Raw genomic sequence first — 15,977 nt, 5'->3', positions numbered from 1 at the left:
CCTTTGATTCCCAGCCTTAACGAACAATTCAGAAAAGTAAAAAGTCTGCGAAACAGCTGTAGGGAACTGTTCTTGGAGCCCAGCAAGGGCATGCTGAGAGAAAGACAGGCACACACTTCAATTTGGAATGTACAGGAATGAAACGGATTGGTTCATTTCCATATGCCAGAGGCTTTTCCTTTTTTTTTTCTTTTTCTCTCTCCTTCGTTTTACCTTATTATTTTATTTTATTTTATTTTCCAAATACACTCTCAGATGTCACTCTCCAGAAGTCTGCAATCCACAGGCAAGGATTTAGTACTCAGTCAGCTGCAAATGAAAGTACAATTACTTCTCTGTCCGAAAGTTCAGCTTTCTTTGTTTCCCCCACCAGTGCTGATTTCCTGTAGCTGACTGGCTCCAATGCGAGAGTGAAGTAATTTCTTTCCTCTGTGATTTATTTTCTGACAATCAGTAAGGAAAACTACTATAAAGAAAGGAGGAAAGCATGATTCACAATGAATCCTTCTCAAAAACACAACTCCAGAGTGACAGAGCAGGTAAAACAGAGTACTGTGTATCAAGAAACTTGAGAATCAAGCTCCATGTTCATACCTATTTCTGTGTCATGCCAGGTACATAATGCTAAGAGCTTCACATGCATTATCTCACTACACGGGAAGGATCATCCACATTTTATAGATGAAGACACTGACGTTTACAGAGGTTAAAAAACCTGCCAAAGGATGCATGGCTAATAAAATGGCAGAGTCAAGGCTCAAGCGCTGCTCAGCCTCTAAAGACCATTATTGGAGGACCATTCCCCAGGGTTTACAATGCTTGGACAAAAGCCTGTTGCCTGGAAATGCACACAAGATAACTAGACGCTATCAACCTGAGCTGAATATATCCTTTTTGTTACAATCCTATCTTCAGTCTCTTGTAAGTGCATTCATCTCTTCATATTATTAAGTAAAATAGACTCAACTGAGCCTTTCTTAAGTGATTCAGGATCCGTAGTGTTTTCCAGTAATCATTTGAGTTTTCTGCTTCTTTTGCTTGTTTTTAGTTCTAGATCACAGCAAGAACTTCCTGAGGAGTATAATGGCATCCATCACGAGCTTGAGTGAAATACACAATGTACAGGGAGGCTTCCTGATACGTATGCAAGATTCTACTGAAAGATTAAGCTAGACTAGGGGGAAAAAGTGGCCTGAGGCTAAACCATAGATCCATCCCTTCCACCTCCACCTGTATTTCAATGAACTTCACTTTGGAGATGCTTTAGCCAGGGATGCTATAGTGTTCATTCATTCATTCACTGGACAGAAGTCTACTTAATGCCATGCTAAGAGGTGGAGGACACATGCGTGACCTAAAGCCACAACCTTGCCTTTAGTCTGGTCTGGCACAAAAAACAGACTCATTGGGCGCCTGGGTGGCTCAGTCGGTTAAGTATCTGCCTTCTGTTTTTAGGTAATGATTCCAGGGTCCTGGGATCGAGTCCTGCATCAGGCTCCCTGCTCAGCGGGGAGTCTGCTTCTCCCTCTGCCTCTGCCCCTCCCCGCCGCTTGTGCATGTGTACTCTCTCTAATAAATAAATAAAATCTTAAAAGGAAAAAAAACAGCCTCGTGCAACCCATCACATATGTGCTGTAGGGATGTTCATGAGACTGTTCTGAAGGTTCTTCACAAAAAACCCAGGAGATATTTCTGTCTGTTACGTGGGTCAAGAGTAGTAGTTCTATAGAATAACTGATCTGTTTTTGATCCCATGGACACTCTACACTTCAAAACTTACTGAGCCTACTCTCTCTCTCTTTTTTTTAAAGATTTTATTTATTTATTTGACAGAGCACAGGGAGAGAGGGAACACAAACAGGGGGAGTGGGAGAGGGAGAAGCAGGCAGGCTTCCTGCTGAGCAGGGAGCCCGATGCGGAACTTGATCCCAGGACTCGGGGATCATGACCTGAGCCAAAGGCAGACGCTTAACGACTGAGCCACCCAGGCACCCCAAGCCTACTCTCTTTAGAGCTAAACAATGGAGGGCCCCCTTTGGCCCACTCATGGTCTGTGAGATACAACATTTTAGCAACTGTCTCATTCCTAATTCAGCTGACATCCCCAACCTTTTCCTTCCCTTTTCTTTTTCAGCTACTTTTAATTTGAATCTTGTATTTTGTTTCCTTAATCTTCTGGGGGAAAGTATAGTAGAAATAAGTAAATAAAAATATACATATGAAATTTTTAGGAAAGTAGAGTAATATGTGCTGAGTCCCAAAACTCCAAAAATTGACTTTCTAGATATCTTTTAAATCTCTACTAAGAACTGCTTTTATTATTTTCCTACCTTAAAGTTTAAGCTTTGGGGGGGGGAGGGCTAATGGAGAACATTTATTTGGAATCTAGCTGTGTTCTTTTTTAACTGTGTAAGGTTTGAAGGCAGAAATCAACCATTTACACATGAGAATATCCTCATATGCCAACTGACATGCAGACCTGCTCTAGTGACTAGGTGACATTATATAAAAAGTGAATTCACTTTAAGTGAATTAAAATGCATCTTCTATTTTTACCAGCTCTAGACTTATGGTCTCAGCTCATTAAGCTTTCTTCAAGTGGCTGCATATTAAGTTCTAATCAAGTCTTTATATAAAATAGAGAGCCCACTGCAGCCCAAATCCTAGTTCTCATTTGGAAGATGAGATCTATAGGGGACCAAAAAAAGGCTATTCATTCAGAGGTTAAAGACATTTTTGGTGATGCTGAAAATGATTTGCCAGTATATATAAGTTAAAATGATTATCTTTTTAAATTTGATTTTTAGAACTAAGTTAAGAACAAACTTAAATTACTGTTAATTTTACTTTATGAACATATGAGCCTTAGCAGAAGTCAGAAGAACAAAGGAGTGTGTGAGCGAGGATGTGGCATCCTGCAAAGGCAGACACAGCACACAGACAGGACCCAACTTTCTGTGGTGCCCGATCATCGGGGTGCTGGGAGATACACGCAAGTATAATGCTAAAAGAAGAAAGAAGTTTTGCATGCTATTGTTTTTCAATCACTACCATCCTCGTGATCAATCTTCCAGATTCCCTTTCTACTTTGCAGTACGTGTCACATAAAATGGACATATAACAGGAACAGTATATTAGACAACATTTTCCTTTACTTTTCTTTTACAATGGCCCAAGAGCCTTAAATAAGTGAATATATAGATGTTACCTTTTAGCTCTTTACTTACAAAATACTCAAATGAAAAATGAACCATATTAATACATTTGTATGCACGTATAATCCCAGATGGACTTCTTTTTAATACCAGACAAGACACATCACTGTTACATTCCACTAAGCCTTCTTCATTGGCGTTACCATCAGATTCTTGTATGCATTAAAAAAGGGCCCTTGGGAGCATCACTGAGCATTTTAATGGAACAAAGCCAAAAGGGAAATTCTGTGAGTTAAACAGATGTTCTAGTTTAGAGAGGCATTTGAACAAAGATGAGTAAAATCTCCAAATAAATCCCAAATACTATTTCCTCAGAGCCTACATATATTAAATTATAAGCCAAACAGGGTCTAAGTACTGAGTAAATAATAGTAGCAATACTTACCATTAATGTCATTATTCTTATGTACCGAAGGCTTACTAGGTGACAGGAACTGCGCTGAGTACTTCCCATCATCTTGTTTAATCCTAACGAGGCTGTGAGGGAGATATTGCTGCTATTGCCACTTTACATATCAGGACGCTAAGGCACAGACAAATTAAGAACGTCTGTCTGATGTAACACAGCTGAAGAATGGAAAGCTGAGATTCAAATCCAGGCAGTGAGACTCTGGAGTTAGTACTTTTCTACCGCATCAGAGTGCAGCACAATACAAACCTTTAGGTCATGAATGAAACTGAGGAAACCTCTCATTAAGTGAGCCTTACACTCATTTCTGAGAAGAGGGCACAGCCCTAGTTTAGGTTTCAAATACCCGAGGTTTGCAGCACTCCTCACTCTCGGGGCGACTTGTACAATTTCTGGACTATCACTGCATCTTTGAATCCCCGGTACCCAGCCTAGTTCATGACACACAATAGATACTCAGTAAAAGTTAGTTGATTGAATAAGTGAGTGAACACAATTTAGTCATTGGTTTTAAAAGGAGCAGAAATGCCCTTCAAGGACAATGGCAAACGTGTTCAGTCTGATAAAGCCACTGTAGGAAGCTTTCTAAAAAACAAATCTATGATATTAATTATTGATCTCTTTGGTAAATAAGAGCTAGTTCTGTTTTTTCTCTGAAACCAATAGAGGTGAACTATGTCCTAAGACAGTGACAACATCCACAATATACCTCTCTGTGCATTTTGGGAACGTATGATTTAGTCGATTTAAACAGAGATAGCTGAATAAAAACATTTAAGTTGTCAAAATGTGATTACATTCAACTAAGATTCTAAATGAAAATACAAGAGTCTAGGGGTTGGGTGTGGTAGCTTTTAACAAGTTAAAATTTCCAGGGCACCTGGGTGGCTCAGTTAAGCGTCTGCCTCTGGCTCAGGTCACAATCCCAGGGACCTGGAATCAAGTCCCGCGTCAGGCTCCCTGCTCAGCAGGGAGTCTGCTTCTCCCTCTTCCTCTGCCCCTCCCCACCACTCGTGCTCTCTCTCTCAAATAAATAAAATCTTAAAAAAAAAAAAAGTTAAAATTTCCATAAAATTATTTAAAAGTAGAACCTAGTAACAGTACTTGCCGAGACAAAATGTTCCAGTAGCTCCACTTTTTTCTGCTAAGATCACTTCTGGCACTAGAAACCAGATGTAAGGGTAAATTTTCCATTTCTGACCTTCAGCTTCAAGGAGGTCAAGAGAAAGAAGTCAACTGTTCAGCTCTATTAAATCACAGACTGACTTTTTGGTGACCAGATAATAGCATAGAGTTATACCTATTTTTATCAATACTGCCATGAATAAAGTACTAGTCTTCTGACAAATTTATACAAACCTCAATAACCAGTAAACCTCAACTTGTAGAAACAATATGGAAACCACCATTTTTGTTTGAAGTTGTTTAATTTTCCCTTCTTTTATCCTAGGAGTCTAATCCTCTCTAATAACAGCATTCATTCAAGTTGGTATTTATACTCTTGAATGCTTTATAACGTTTGCATGGGTTTTGTATAATTCTCTTAATGTTATTGTATTTGTGTTAAAAAAAATCTCCATGAAACAATGGTACTTCACAGTTAGCTATGAAGTGAAACAGATGGCTTTATACAGTAACTATTCTCTGGAACATTTTCATCAGTATCTTAATCTGACAAATTTAACTTCTCTATCTAAAAAAGGATTTTAGGGCGCCTGGGTGGCTCAGTTGGTTAAGCGACTGCCTTCAGCTCAGGTCATGATCCTGGAGTCTCAGGATCGAGTCCCGCATCGGGCTCCCTGCTCGGCAGGGAGTCTGCTTCTCCCTCTGACCCTCCTCCCTCTCATGCTCTCTGTCTCTCATTCTCTCTGTCTCAAATAAATAAATTAAAAAAAATCTTTAAAAAAAAAAATAAAATAAAAAAGGATTTTAAAAGAAAAAGTAGCTTTAGAGGCAACGGAGGTTTTTTTCCTCAAATATGTAATGGTTGCCATTTTTAACCAATTACACGATGTCAAGTAATTATAACATTTGATAATATAATCTTGTAGTTCAAATATCAAATAAATTCTCATACATCTTTTATTATCTTTCTTGGTGTCAGGAATAGAGTAAAATCAGTTAATTAGAATCAAAATCAGAAAGTACTGCATACAAACCAAATAAAAAGGTTCTTTTCAACCTAAAATATTATAAACTTCAAATTATTATACATATCTAACAGCAAGTCTTTTTTTTTTAAAGATTTTATTCATTTATTTGAGAAAGAGAGAGAGAAAGCACAAGCAGGGGGAGAGGCAGAGGGAGACGGAGAAGCAGACTCCCCGCTGAGCTGGGAGCCCAATGCGGTGCTCGATCCCAGAACCTGGAGATCATGACCTGAGCCAAAGGCAGATGCTTAACCATCTGAGTCACCCAGGCACCCCACAGTAAGTCCTAAAAATTCAACTCTGATATGGATTTAATGCCAATTCTTCCATAATTTTCTTCACTAAGAAATTCCAGAAAATCCTTCAAACTCTATAAGCAAATAGCATTATCAGTTTGGCAGAAATTTAGGAAAAATTAAATTTCATTACCATATTGACAGAATTCAGGAAGGTTGCAAATTACCATTCTTCACTCCTATGACATGTGATATGTAACTCATCACAGCATTAAACGCATTCACTGATTTTCTAAGCATTTAAAAATGAGCTCTCTATAGCCCTATAAAAAAGAAGCTTCTCTAATTTTAAAAGGATATTTCATATAGTTTGTAATTTTTTTGGTGCAACTGTACCATGAATATATATTAAAACACAATTTGGGTAAGAATACCTACAGAATCCCTAATCAACCTACCCCATATCTTTTTGGAATTAGGTAGACATATTCATTATAAACAAAATAAATTTAAGCTAATCAAAAAGGGACAGCAAGTTTGTTTCCAAACCTTGGAACATCTGAAGATAAATTATTATATAGTTAGAATCCCTCACATTTTCCTACAGGTTTGGGCAGTTCAGTAGTTACTGGATAAGCTCTTGTTTATAAACTGGCAGTTAATCCTATCCCAATCCTTTTTAGCTCCTAATTGTCATAAAATTTAAATAAATCTTAATTAGCTAAAATCTCTTGCTGGCAGAAGGTTTTAACCACTTGGGGGTCAATAAGAACCTAAAGCCAGATGACCGTAATACATGCTTGTTGACCATGGAGGAAAGAATTCTCAACAATCGAGATAATAGTATTTACTCAATGCAGCAAATTGTTTTCTTTGGCTAGGTTATATCTAAATATTCTCCTGCTAACTTTAAACACGGACATTACTGAGTCTTTTGAAACTATGAGCCATTCATAAGCCGCTAACCCCGCAGATAACAAGGAACCCCACCCCTTCACTCATACACGTATGTGAGAATCTGGCCTCTAAGATTTCAGTGTGTATAAATTCAGTTTCTTTAAATTGCAGAGTCGGGCGCCTGGGTGGCTCAGTTATTAAGCGTCTGCCTTCGGCTCAGGTCGTGATCCCAGGGTCCTGGGATCGAGCCCTGCATCGGGCTCCCTGCTCAGTGGGAAGCCTGCTTCTCCCTCTCCCACTCCCCCTGCTTGTGTTCCCTCTCTCGCTGTGTCTCTCTCTGTCAGATAGATAAATAAAATAAAAAATAAATAAAAAATAAATAAATAAATAAATTGCAGAGTTGATACAGTAAGAAGAAAAAGACAAAAATCTACCAACTAGGCTGAGCAGCCATCCGCTCCATGTAGTCTTTGGCCATGTCTCGGGCTTCCATGTTCTCAGGGTACAGCACGCAAAACATGGCCAAGGCGCCCAAGTTGTTGCCATAAATTTCATTCCAGCGGGCGCTGTAGTCCTTGGGGTCCCAGGGAGGGAGGTATTCCAAGGGGCTGGACAGCATGGCGTGCACGGCCTCGGTGAGCCGGGCGGCGATGTGCTCGTGGGAGCTGGCCGCCTGCAGCCGGAGCTCCGCCACCTCTGCCCTGGAGAAGTACAGCATCGGGTGGCTGTTGTAGTCGGCATTGGTGAAGGGAATCATGACTTCTGGGTTCTCGTCGGTGATGGAAGCTGACACCAAGCAAAACAAACATATGAAAAACACACTGGGAGCCCCCCGTGTGTGAGTCCTCATCGTGGCATCAGATCTCCAAATCTCCAAGGCAGCCAAACCATCTTCGAAAGATCCTATAGGAGGAAAAAGAAAAGGGGATGTCAACCAGGGGGACATAACAAAGTAGGAAAGACAACCTTGCTTACTGGGAGAGGGTCTAAATATTAAAAACTAAAGCTTAGGAATTTAGATTTAAAAAAAAATACAATAAAAATTTGAGCTAGGAAGAGACTTACTAAAACCTAATAATTTAATCACAGGAATAAAAGGCACAACATAAGGAATACGGTCAATGATATTATTATAATAGCATTGTACAGTGACAGTAGCTGTACTTAAGGTGAATATAGCATAATGTACAAACTTGCCAAATCACTAAGTTGTACACCTGAAACTAATATAACATCGTATGTCAACTATACTCAAATAGGGGCGCCTGGGTGGCTCAGTTGGTTAAGCGTCTGCCTTCGGCTCAGGTCACGATCTCAGGGTCCTGGGATCGAGTCCCCCATGGGGCTCCCCGCTCAGTGAGGAGCCTGCTTCTCCCTCTCCCTCTGCCTCTCCCCCCACCCTCGCTCATGTTCTCTCTCTAATAAATAAAATCTTAAAAAAAAAACTATACTCAAAAAATCTAATAATTTTATTGATTACTTAATCAAGTAAACATGATACTTCAGACATGTACTCATTGAGGAAAACAGAACTTTGGACTTAGGGAAACCATATAATATTTGCTCAAGTAGGGAAGACAAACCCTCCTTGGCATTTTTCTCATATTTTAGAACTCAAAAAAGTTTAAATCTTATGGTATTTTTTTAGACAGTAACATGAAAACCACAATAACCAAAAGCTGGTGGTGAAATTTGTCTGGGAATCTGAATGGACATTAGGAAAAAAGAGAAAATCCTGTCTTTCTTAATTATAGGCTTCCATTATTCTGGCTTCTCCCGGCTTCCTAACATTCTACATTCTGAAGCAGGGATTAGGATCAATACATCTGTAAGAGCGTAAGCAGACAAAATATTATGAGTAAAGCTATATCCTCTTTGTGTCAGCAGAAGGTGGGGACAGAGGGGCGCCTGGGTGGCTCAGTCGTTAAGCGTCTGCCTTCGGCTCAGGTCATGATCCCAGGGTCCTGGGATCGAGCCCCGCATTGGGCTCCCTGCTCAGCGAGGAGCCTGCTTCTCTCTCTCCCACTCCCCCTGCTTGTGTTCCCTCTCTTGCTGTGTCTCTCTCTGTCAAATAAATAAAATCTTAAAAAAAAAAAAAAAAAGAAGGTGGGGACAGAGAAGACAAAAGCAGGGTAACCGACGGCCAAGCCCATGCATTCCCTGGGCTGACATCAGCAGGTGTGTACTGAAAGGCCAGACAAGGGGCTGCAGGGACTAGAAACGGACAGGCCTTCATTCAGAAAATAAAATCCCAGAATCAAAAGGCTGAAATAACATGTGTGCATTTTCCCCTTATTATTTGAAACTGCTGCCTACTTTTTCATTTTGCATATGGGATTTTGGTGTCATTCAGTAAGTCAGGCATTGAAACCAAACTCATATTTTCTTGACTGCTTAACTTTCTTAAAAATCCTTTTTTCAGTGGCACAGGTTAAAAGAACATCTTTCAAATACAAGAATATTTTTAAAAAAGAAAAAAGAAAAAAAACAAAAAACCTCAGCCTAGTCTGTGTCCCACATCTGGGATGAAGCAGGCATAAAATCCCCCAGAGGAAAGTCAGGGAATTCTTAAAATTCTTCAGAGGGGAAAGGTTATAGAAAACAGACCAGAAAAAGACAGTTTTATGTAAATAATGAACAGTAGTTTTCAATTATTAAAGAGAGAAACTGATGGAGAAAAATCAACCTCCCCAGCTGAACACAAACTATTTTTCTAAGGGAAAGCTGCCTCGTCACATTCATAAGAAAGAAAACCAAAGATTTAACATACACTGGAGATCAGTCCATATTCTCAACTTGCTCTATCTCCAAGAGAAAGGCAATATGGCATCACTTATGGATACTTTGCCATTAATTCTAGTATTCTTCATATTTCTGAACGTGTTTTAGACTATATATATATATGAAACTCAAGGGTAGCAAATTTGCAAAGCACTGTAGATGTATTTCAAGAGTCAATCTTGTGATTAATAAAAAAAATTGGTATAGCCACGCTAAATAAAATATATGAAATAGAAATAACTCTTGGACTCTACTCATATTATGTCTAGCACCCAAAGCTTCAAGGAGGCTGGCTAGACCCTTCAAGGTCAGAGACCTGGCCAAAAGAAATAGTCCTCTGTGGTTATGTCTGGGGAGGAGTGTGGTCTCCGGCAACACAGAGACATGGCTGGGTCTAAAGTAGTGCTGAGTCCCCACGACCCCCACCTCCACCCCGAAGTTTATTATTTTGCTCTTTTCATTGGACATTCATGCAAACAATTAAAAAAAAAAAAAAGCCTGCCTATATTAAATCCACCAAAGTCTAAGATTGGATGCAGTTATCAATGGAATTAACACTGTGGAGGTTTTGTAGGCATCTAAAGTGAGGATGAATTGGAAGTTTCTCCTTTAATTGACCCCTACATGGATAGTATTGAAGAACTTCTCTCAGCTACTGGTTTTTGAATCTGTAGCTCACGTTCTAGGTGTTTGTGGGAGGCTGGATTTTGGGGGAATGGGTGAGAACCCACAGGGAGACTAGAATTTCTCTATCTCAGATCCTATACCAACATTCCCTAAAGGTAGCTAAAGGCTGATTTGTTTTATTCTCTCCCTCCTCCCTATGCATCCTGTCCTCCTACCCAGGTCCAGAGTCACTGAGGTACTGGGGGCTGCTGCAGAGAGATCATGCTGTGATCCCAGCCACTTCTGCCACATCGCTTCCCGTTACGTAGGTCATGCCTGAGTATGTTTAAACAAGAAGAGTTGCTCCTGAAGCACAGAACCTCATTAACATGTTGCTTTGGGAATCATGCCGCCTCAATATGCCAACTGTTATTGAAGGTTCCCTCGTTATTGCTTCAAATTCACGTGAGGGTGTCAGGGCAGCAAGGCTGTGAGCTGTGAGCTACCACACATTTAAAACATAAATTCTTATTGGGATACCATGTGGGCCAGTGCAGAACCCACAGAAATTCTACAGAACAATCACGCACACAGGCCGCCTGGGAAGAAAGGGCCGTAGCATTCATCATGTCACAGAGTGTGTTGCCTTCCTATTATACTGCACTCGACTCACCCAGCCTCCACTGCTCTCCCGCGATTAAGGCCTTCGTTGATCTATCCAAAGAGTTCATTTGTTCTGTATCTGGCACATACCAGTTATCACATGGAACGGTTTCTATGCCGTGCCTCACATCAGGACTTAGCACTGTGCTCGACAAGGAAAAGGCAGCTCATAGATGCTGGCTAAACTGAATTAACCCTTGGACTTAGGTGTTGGCAGAGTAGAAACTTTATTCCCTCTTATTTGAAGCCAAAGCAAGTTCTGAATTTTTCAGAAAAATATTTCTGCTAGGAAACTAATAGAGGAAAATACTCACAAGGCCGAGAAACTTCTATAGCCTAAAAACAAATTTCAAAGAAAAGAAAAGAAAAGAAAGAATTAAACTTAATTAAAGTCTAACTCAAACTTACTTTAGGCTGATAACCTAAAGGGAGACATCTACCATCTTAAATCTATCCAGAAAATTACCTTGAAAAGCCCCCATTTCCAGTCTTTGGGTTTCCCCTTGAAACTTCTACCCTCAGCATTCTACATACCACTCTGTAGAGAGAAGAGCTGAAATTACATGAAAGGAGTGTCTCTCATGATCATTTTAGGTGGACCACAGATGGACAGGTTTTATGCCAACTTATCTCAATGGGAAAACTATCACTGGGACATCTAACCGGAGATTTCAACAGAGATATAAAGTTCCTGTTCAAAACATATTTACATTTAAAAGTTAAAAAAAAAAAAAGTAAATGGATAGGGCAAAAACTGTTGAAAGTGGTAGCTGAATGACTAAAGTTTGGGAGATGCTGAAATGCTAAGTGAAACAATGACCACTGAGTTTACCAGAAGGGCCAACTCTAACTCTCCCACTGGCCCACCACACACACACACACACACACACACACACACACACACACACGTTGAACAAGTCTACTTTCAGATGTCTGTGGGTGATCTCTCAAGCCACTCTCCCCCTAGTTCATGTGTTACAGACACAGCAGAGCACTGCCGACTCCCTTAAATCTTTAGGTTGCACTTGGCCCAGCTCAAGAGCATGGCATTTTCAATATGGCAACACCATGGGCAATCCCCGGCAGCTGCCATGAATATTTCAGTTTACTCATAAATCAATTCTCAGGATGTTTTTGAATGACTCTATGGAGCCTCATTTCCCCTAAAAGCCTTTCCTCTTCTCTTCCACTATAATACACTAACTTTCCTTATCTAGTTTTCTTTCCCATTCTTCTGTCTCACTCTACACAGCCCAGAAAGCAAAACGTTCCTAAGTTTTCACCTAATCAATAAGTATAATATAGTCATTTAAGAATTACCTGTCACTACCAGATAATTGAGATAGCAATTTGATCATCCCCCTGCCTGAATGCCTAGCCTGTATCGGCAGCAGTCCAAATCTGACAGTATGCTTAGGCCAAGCCAAATAATACAAAAAGCATTTAACAAGATGCCTGAATTCTAATTAAGTAGGTCCTCACAAAGCAACAATAAGCCTAAAATTATTTTGCTTTAATCCTGGTTCCAACAATCCACTGCAGCGATTATGACTGCTGACACAGAAATTTTGGTGAAATGCTTTTCACATATTTGATCTTTTACTTTATAATAACTTGATGTGACAAACAGTATTAAGAGTTAGTGTCTACTGATACTCTAACAGTATCTTAAAGGCAGAACTAGAACCCGATCTCTTAAATCCTAAGCCAACATTCTTTTCTTTAACCAAATTTTTAACAATATTCAGTGACATTAAAGTTCCCATTTTCACCATCCTTATACAAAGAAAGCACAGAAAGAATATGCTCAGGAGGAAAAGAACTGAAAACTAGACTAGTAACATCAAGTTTCAGAAATGAAGTAGGTTTCCAAATGGTCACATGGTAGCACAAAAGTTCTTTCAATTTCCCTGGCTTTAGAAAATATAGAAAGTATAAGGATTGAAGAGTGATATTACCCTGTAGAAAGTAAAAGATGTCCCAAATGAAGATGGATTAAAAACGCTCTTACAGCATGTGTCAAGTCTAAGGAGCACAGCATTATGATTAACACTGGGCATGGAGAGAAGAAAAAAATCCCTGCTCTGCTGTCTGCTAGTTTTGACCAATGACTCCTGCTCTCAGAGTCTCCATTCTCTCATCCATAAAACGATCCCAACTTCACGGGGTGATTAAATATTATGTGATGCACCGAGCATAGACCCTGACATGAAGAGCTCTATAAATATTTTTAATAAAAGGGAAGACTTTTCAGACATGCACAATTATATTAACCTATTCATAAAATATTTTCTTGAAAAAAACTAAATATTATAAGCAAAATAAGGAAATCACAGATGGTAAGTGTCTGGGCAAGGTCATGCCACTTTTTAGAAACTCAGCTGAAACTCAAACAGTATGTTCCTGACTCTTTTTTTTTTTTTTTAAGATTTTATTTATTCATTTGACAGAGAGAGACACAGCGAGAGAGGGAACACAAGCAGGGGGAGTGGGAGAGGGAGAAGCAGGCTTCCCGTGGAGCAGGGAGCTCGATGCGGGGCTTGATCCCAGGACCCTGGGATCATGACCCGAGCTGAAGGCAGACGCTTAAGACGCTTAACGACTGAGCCACCCAGGCCACCCCTGCTCCTGACTCTTTAACACATCATTCATTAGTAAGCTCAACACTCACTGGAAAAGAAAGCATATAACCATTGAGACTTTTCAAGTATTTGTCAGGGGTTTTGCCCTCAAAGAAAAGAGTAATTATTAAATAAACGATATCTGAGTTTGATTGCCTCCCAAAGCCCATAATTCTTGGTGCGTAAAAGGTGGACTGCTTCTTGCTGTATTCTTTCAAAAGGCCCAGTGATACAACAGGGCCTGGAAAATAAAACCTCTGGCTGCAGAGTGTTTCCTAGTAATAAATTTATATGACTGAAGGGGTACATGAGTACTTGGGAGATATCTGCTGCCCCTGCCTGAGCTGATAAGGTAACCTCAAGGGTCTGGAGTTAGCTCAGGCAATGTCATCAGTATCTCAGCTGATCGTCCTGGATGTGCTATCTGATGTTAATAAAACCAAAATCCTCCTCCCCCAACATATATAAAACCAGAATGTCACTGCATTCATTTACAAGAAATACAACTATCAAGCAGATTGGGAAATATTTTCTGGCTTCATCAGAAAACCACACAGGTAGTAAAATTATTTGATAATTGCCTGGTGAGGGGCCTTGGGCTTGGGGCAACTCAACCAGTCAAGATCACCACCATAACTCTCTTGAAAGGAAGCCGCGTTGTCAGCATCTGTCACAGACGCCCCGGGGATGTCATTAAAAACAAAAATTTTTAAATTGAATTGTAATGATATTTAGGAAAGAAGAGCAAAATCTACATACCCCACAGCTCCTGCCACGACCCCCACCAGGTTTAGCTCAAGAGTACCTGTTCCTGTTTGCCCAAGCCAATGGATAGACCCAGTAGTCAGTTACCTGATGAGGATAGTTAAATACTTCTCACACTAGAACTGGATGTGCCCACATCCATGAAGGGCTAAAACATAAAACAGTCCTGCAAACCGGACAACAAAATGCCCCTGACTTCAGATCCTCTTCCCTGGAAAATGTATAGGCACTGTAGAAGTTAGCAACTACGACTCCATTGAAACCCAAGTTTCCTCATATTTAGGCCTCCAATCAGGTTTCAGGCAAATTCTGATGCCCTGAGAACACTAACATATCTTAACAGAACTGCACATTTCCTTCTCTGATCTATTTTAGGATTTAACTCTCAGAGAAATCTATTTCCAAGTATTTGAGAAACATCTTGCTGTGGTCTCACATACTACTTCAAAATGTACACATTTTTAAAGTTCTCCTTACTTTGCTATTTCCATTTTATTAAATGTATAATTAGGATACTTTTTTGAAAAATAATTCTACCTCAATATCAAAATAAAACCTTTTATGCCCTTGGTAAATTTCTGTAGTGAAATAAATCTAACATTATTCTTACATACATCAAATCCTAAGAAAACATATGGTTTTGGTACTACACAATCATTTGCTAAAATTATACTCCCTGACGTGTAAAGCCTGTAGACTCAGCCAAAAAAGAATATTTTAAAAACCAAGGGCTCTTAATCAAAATGAAAGCTCCTTTTACTGAGGGTTTATTGTTTTCCTTATTTCAGGTGAAAAGAAATATATCTCCCCAAAAAGTCATTTCCAAACAAAAATCCATAATATGAAATTATAGTATACGGAACCCCCAAGAATTTCCACCCACTACTGAGGGAGTCATTACAACCCTGAATCCACACAGCAAAACCACACTGTGTATAATAATGGTGCTCACCACCTTCACACTCAACACTGGAGAAACTTTAAGTTGGGTTTGTAAGTTGAGTGCAGCTCTGTGCGGTCCAAGACCATTTCTATATTGTTTCTGGGAAAGTTTTTTGTGAAGATAATACATTTTCTCACAATGTAATCTGAAGCTCACTTCTTTCCTAGACCAACACTGGTAACTATATAACTTCCTTCTATAAGAAGAATGGTTAACCTGGGCGCCTGGGTGGCTCAGTTGGTTAAGCGTCTGCCTTCGGCTCAGGTCATGATCCCGGAGTTCCAGGATTGAGTCCCGCATTGGGCTCCGTGCTCAGCGGGGAGTCGGCTTCTCCCTCTGATCCTACCCCCTCTTGTAGGGAGCTCAACGCCAGGCTCAATCCCAGGACCCTGAGATCATGACCTGAGCCGAAGGTTATCAAATAAATAAAATTTTTTAAAAATAAATTAATTAAATAAATAAAATTTGGGGCGCCTGAGTGGCTCAGTCGTTAAGCGTCTGCCTTCAGCTCAGGTCATGATCCCAGGGTCCTGGGATCAAGCCCCGCATCGGGCTCCCTGCTCCACGGGAAGCCTGCTTCTCCCTCTCCCACTCCCCCTGCTTGTGTTCCCTCTCTCGCTGTGTCTCTCTCTGTCAAGTAAATTAAAAGAAAAAAATTAAAAAAAAAAAAAATAAATAAATAAATAAAATT

The 15,977-nt window shown here is 40.0% G+C and overlaps 1 protein-coding gene across 3 annotated transcripts in view; it reads right to left on the bottom strand.

The window, feature by feature from the left end:
• The window catches only part of DSE (dermatan sulfate epimerase), an 80,519-nt gene that overhangs the window by 45,147 nt on the left and 19,395 nt on the right, over window positions 1-15,977 (bottom strand). For 2 of the 3 annotated variants that reach the window (XM_006734234.3, XM_081828844.1), the window contains exon 2: window positions 7,342-7,810. In XM_006734234.3, coding sequence (XP_006734297.1) covers window positions 7,342-7,757 — 416 coding nt within the window. In that variant the 5' untranslated portion in view covers window positions 7,758-7,810. Of the gene's footprint in view, window positions 1-7,341; window positions 7,811-15,977 lie in introns of those variants that run through there. The other variant, XM_081828845.1, reaches the window with a different exon arrangement.

Source organism: Leptonychotes weddellii, chromosome 8 (assembly GCF_054177405.1).
Source record: "Leptonychotes weddellii isolate Sample4059 chromosome 8, ASM5417740v2, whole genome shotgun sequence".
NCBI lineage: Eukaryota > Metazoa > Chordata > Mammalia > Carnivora > Phocidae > Leptonychotes > Leptonychotes weddellii.
This window is presented reverse-complemented; position numbering and strand designations above follow the sequence as displayed.